The 5,514-nt window shown below is 46.0% G+C and overlaps 1 protein-coding gene across 4 annotated transcripts in view; it reads left to right on the top strand.

The window, feature by feature from the left end:
- TMCO1 (transmembrane and coiled-coil domains 1) overlaps window positions 1-5,514 on the top strand; it is a 25,110-nt gene that overhangs the window by 8,787 nt on the left and 10,809 nt on the right. For all 4 annotated transcript variants that reach the window (XR_001515770.1, XM_006774985.2, XM_015571297.1 and 1 more), the window contains 3 exons: window positions 397-443; window positions 2,066-2,133; window positions 4,097-4,241. Coding sequence is in view for 3 of the 4 variants with exons in the window: in XM_006774985.2 (XP_006775048.1) it covers window positions 397-443; window positions 2,066-2,133; window positions 4,097-4,241 (260 nt within the window). In the remaining variant the exon portion in view is untranslated. The remainder of the gene's footprint in view (window positions 1-396; window positions 444-2,065; window positions 2,134-4,096; window positions 4,242-5,514) is intronic.

Genomic DNA, 5,514 nt, shown 5'->3' on the forward strand with positions numbered 1-5,514 from the left:
GTCCCAGGTCTTCCCGTCAAGGGCATGTACCTTGGTTGCGGGCACATCCCCAGAAGGGGGCGTGCAGGAGGCAGCTGATCGATGTTTCTCATCGATGTTTCTGACTATCCCTCTCCCCTCCTCTCTGTAAAAAAATCAATAAAATATATTTTAAAAAAATATATTAAAATAAAGTTAAACTTGAAAGAGTTTTCTTTCTTTAATTGAAATATTCTGGTGCTCTGTTGCATTTGGTTTTCTGTTAGTACACAGTACATAATGTGCTGGGTGTTCTGCTCGTCTTATTGAAACAAGCGCTAGGGAAACGGGTGTGTTTGTGTCTCCAGTCAGTGATGGTTTAACCTCGACCAAGTGCTCAGCACTCTGTGTATTAACTGTCTCGTCACTTCTTTTCAGAGAGGCAAGAAGAGAAGCTGAAGAACAACAACAGAGACCTATCCATGGTGAGGGTCCCAAATATAACTTCCTGGTAAACAATGTTTTTAGCAAAACATTTGCGTTAGGTACTCCACCCTCACCCTTTCAGAACTGCATAGTCTGCAGGCTGCAGATAATCATGGGTGTTCCTGGGCCGCCCTGGTGCAGTGGGCTGTGGGCTGGGACCTCACTCTGGTGATATGAACAGTCCTTAGGCGACCCCGGGTCATCGTTGGCTCCTTTCACGTGATTCGTGATCGGCTCTCCTTATCTTTATCTCACGTTAATGCTGCACCTTTGTTTTCTGGTGAATGGTTGTCCCAGCACAGGGGGGTGGGCGGTATTACAGGGGCCTTCACTGTTGCCTCTTGTTCTGCAGGAGCCTCTGTTCTGAGTGGCAGCCTCACCATAACGTGTAAGGACAGTGATTTCATTGTCCATTTGCTCGTTTATAAAGAGCAGTCTGTCTAAGCATGTCTTTCTGAGGCGTCGGCAGGCTATGATATGGCGTGCCCAAATTTTCTATTTCATTTCTGTATATTTAACGTGGGGCATCCTAACTTTCCAACAGTTGTCTTTTGCTTAGTGAGAGCCCTTTGCTATATATCTTTATTTTGAAATTCTTAATTAGAAAGATTATAATTTAGAGGTGCATTTTTAAAAACTGCCTTTTCTTGCCGAAACCGGTTTGGCTCAGTGGATAGAGCGTCGGCCTGCGGACTGAAAGGTCCCGGGTTCGATTCCGGTCAAGGGCATGTACCTGGGTTGCGGGCACATCCCCAGTGGGAGATGTGCAGGAGGCGGCTGATCGATGTTTCCAAAGGGTCCCGGGTTTGATACTGGTCAAGGGAGTGTACCTTGGTTGCAGGCCCCCGCCCCGCCCCAGGCCCTGGTCGGGGCTCGTGCAGGAGGCAACCAATCGATGTGTTTCTCTCACATCGATATTTCTCTGTCTTTCCCTCTCTCTTCCACTCTCTCAAAATCAATGGAAAAATATCCTCGGGTGAGGATAAAAAAAAAAAAGGCTTTTCTTTTCTGTTGACACAATTACTACACATTCACCATAGCAAATTTGGAAACTACTGAAAAAAAAGAGATAAAAAAGGTCCAGATACAACTACTTTAAGCTTACATCTTTATAATCTTTGGTTTACTTATATTTTATGACATACTGATTAAGAAAGAAGTTAGCTTCAAGTAACAACACTTGACTGACAAAGACTTAAGCAGATAAAGGGTTTTCACTTGCTCCAGGGTCTGAGGTGGTGTCCTGGGCTGGAGTGGCAGCTCGGATGTCAGGATGCCACCGATGCAGGCAGCCGTCCTCAGCCTCGGGCGGTCTAGGTCCACTGTGCTGCACCGCCAGGCACCGTGCTCTTCATGCCAGCAAGAGGAGTGAGCATGAGGCCTGCAGGATGGCTGCTCACCACGCCTGTCCCTTTGCAGGTCCCTCCCACAGTGTGCTGCCTCCTGGCCCCCAGCACTGCCCCGGCAGGTGGCCAGGAGAGGGTCTGCAGGTGGGGTGGTAGCCGGCAGACAGCTTCTGGCAAAGGGCTCCTTTAAAAATGGCATGAAAGCAACTTGTGGGGTGTGCTCCGGTGGTGGTTTCTCTGCAGTGTGAAGTGACAGTGTGCTGGTCTCCTTACAGGTTCGAATGAAATCCATGTTTGCAATTGGCTTTTGTTTTACTGCCCTGATGGGGATGTTCAATTCCATGTGAGTACCCTAACTGTTACTCTGTGATAATATTGTATTTTTATATTTTAAATGTACGGAAAAGTTACAAGAATGGTATGTCCATTATCCAGATCCACAAATGTTAACGTTTTGCCCCATTCACTTTCTCTCTCCATATCATGTATGTCCTCATATGTACGTGATTTCTGTATTTTTCTGAGTCATTAGAGAGTATGCTTCATGCTCCTTTATCATAACTACTAGCGTGTGTTCCCTAAGGACATGGACATCCTCATACATAACCTCAACCCAGTTATTGAAATCACGGAAATTGAATTTTGATAGAATACAATTATATGATAACTTTTTCATGCTCTTAATAGGGAGGATGTTTTATGTACAGGCAAAGACTGGGTAACTGTGGGGCCTTCAAAGGAAGGGTAGACATAAAAAGATGTTTTCACTCTTAAAATAGAGTTTTAACTGTAATCTCGTTAATGATAGCAGATTACTGTGTCTGACCCAGCAGGAGCGGCCGGAGTAATGGCGGAGCTGCTCTAACGGGCTGGGCAAGGGCCCAGATGACAGGCGCCACTTATCCCCCAGAGCTCACTGAACCCTCCCACGAGGATAGGAATAGCCCTCACCTTTTCCTTACCTTTCTCTTACTCTTCCTCCCCGGCTTCATTTCTGTCTGTCTGTCTCTCTCTCTCCCTGTAAATACCACCCCTCCCCCGCCACAGTCTGTTCTTCTCTCCCCATCTGTTAAGTGCCACTTTGTGCCAAGCATGGTGCCAGGTATTATATAACAGGTCAGGTGTGCCCCTGCCCTTGGTGATACCAACATTGTATGGGAAGAGAAGACAGACAAATACATGATGGATGTTATCACAGAAATGTGTGTGGAGTACGTAGTGGGAAGAGGAAGTGACTGTTGTTTGCCTAGGGGAGGGGCCAGAGAGTGATCGTTTTCATACAGAATTTCCCCTGAACTAATGAGGGACCTTTGGAATATTCAGCAACTTGCCCAGGTTTCCAGAAGTCTCGTAATTTCTAGCATATAATTTAAATTCAGCGTTTTTTTCACTGCCATGCTTTCTCTCATTTCTTGGGTGCCTATCACCGGGAATGAAGAGAAAAACCGAACACTGAGAGGTTTTATAGTTGACGAGTACACTTCGTTGGTACAACTCCAGTACTCACGTATTCTTAACCTTGCCACATTCTGGCTCAGCACTTACTGTAGAGGTGCTAAGTACTCAAACTTCTGATTTTTTTTAACTTTTTTATTGAATTTATCGGGGTGACATTGGTTAATAAAACTCTATAGGTTCCAGGTATACAATTTATAATACATCATCTGTATATTGTATTGTGTGTTCACCACCCCAAGTCAAGTCTTCTTCCGTCACTCACACTTCTGATTTTAAAATGATTTTTTTATAGCTTTAGTAGCGTGTGTGTAGTTTTTCTTGTTGGCCTTGGCTTTATTGTGTGATTACTGCAACAGATTTTGGGTCCTGTTTTGCTTGAAGTTCAGCATTTGATTTATTCCTTAGTTGTATGTACAGATGAGTTCTAATGAAATAGACTGACTAGGAAATAACTGGCCATTTCTGCCAGTAGTAATACTGCCTTATATTCATGCAATTCCCCTCCTTAACATTGTTTATGAACACGGTGCACTAAACAGCCTTACAGTTTCAGCCAACACGCACACACGCACACACGTCTGAAAGGTTGCTGTATGGGAAGGGCTTCAAACCTCTGCCAGGATCCTGATACTGAAGAAATGGAGTCACTGGTTTAGAAAAAGATTGATGGGAACAGTTTACATCCTTTCTTATCTCCTTGCACTTCAGGTCTCTTTTTGGAATATCACCTTTTCTTGTTTTTTAAAGATCAAAGGACTTAAGGTTCTATTTCTGTTTCAGATTCTTCTCGGGAACTAAGAGGCTCGTCAGGCTTCTAAAAATAACGATCTTTGTTTTTTCCTTTTCAGATTTGATGGCAGAGTGGTGGCCAAGCTCCCTTTCACGCCCCTTTCCTACATCCAAGGACTGTCCCATCGAAATCTGCTGGGGGATGACACCACTGACTGCTCCTTCATCTTCCTGTATATCCTCTGCACCATGTCCATTCGGCAGGTGAGTGACCACACCCACTGTGAACACGGACAGTCATGTGCCACATCAGTCCGGGGTGATGACAGACCACATGTATGATGCTGGCATGTCACAGAACCTAGGTGTGTAGTCGCTGCACCATCTAGGTTTGCGTAGGTGCACTCTGATGTTCAGATGACGAGGACATCGCCTGAGGATGCGTTTCTCAGAACGTGGCCCGTCGTTCAGCACCGTGACTGTGTGTCCTTCCTTGCTCTTGTCCCTGCATTAGCTTTTGCTTCTGGAACACAGGTGTCCCCTGTGCTCTGCCGCCCTCCGGGTTCTGTTTTAGAACTCCAGTGCGCCATCCAGAGCTGCCTGAAATGTGTGCGGTCCAGACTGCTGAGCCTCGGGGCTGGGCAGTGGCAGGAAAACCAGGCGTGGTTTCCTCAGCTCTCAGGCTCCTTCCTCGGGGCAGCTGTCTGAAGGTCGGAGTGCGGAGTGGGCTGCCCTTCCTTCTGTGGTTTCTTCTTTGCTGGACACCAGCGCCTTTGTCACTGCGGGAGCCAGTGAGCAGAATGATTTGGTCACTCCAAGTTGTTCATGGTTGAGATCAAGCCATCACAGGACCAGGCATTCGTAGTGGCAGTGAACGAGGGCTGAGGGAAGTACAGAGGCCGAGGGAGCCTGGGGGGCAGACCTGACTGTCAGCGGGGGTTTTAGGCAGGAAGGGCCAAAGAGGGAGGTGCTTTTGAGCTGGGATTTTAAAAAGTGACGGGTGCCCAGCCGAAGTGGCTCAGTGGTTGAGCATCAACCTTTGGAGTAGGAGGTCACGGTTTGATTCCCGGTCAGGGCACATGCCCGGGTTGTGGAGTCATTCCTGGTGAGGGGCAACCGATCCCTCCTCACTGATGTTCCTATCTCTTTCTCTTTCCCTCTCCCTTCCTCTTTGAAATCAATAAAAATATATATTTTTAAAAAGTGATAGGGGTTACTTAATTAAAGTCTCGGGATCAAGAATTCTATATTTCAGGGCGTTGCTCAGTGTTCGGACATACTGCCATTCAGTAGGCGTTGCAGTGAATTTGAACACAATTCTTTCCGTGTCTTTTGCATAGTGATTCTCCCAGAGTTATTCTTGTTCTTTTCATTAATAGTCTTCTCCTTTCCTCTGCAACCTTTTTAAGGTAGTGATTTCTTAGTTTGTGTGTCCCCTTAAAGTGCCTGTGTAATTACAGCCATTAATATTCTTTTTATTGTGGGAAAACAGACATAAAATTGACCCTTGTAACCATTTTTAACTGTACAGTTTGTG

Source organism: Myotis davidii, unplaced genomic scaffold (assembly GCF_000327345.1).
Source record: "Myotis davidii unplaced genomic scaffold, ASM32734v1 scaffold668, whole genome shotgun sequence".
Classification (NCBI taxonomy): domain Eukaryota; kingdom Metazoa; phylum Chordata; class Mammalia; order Chiroptera; family Vespertilionidae; genus Myotis; species Myotis davidii.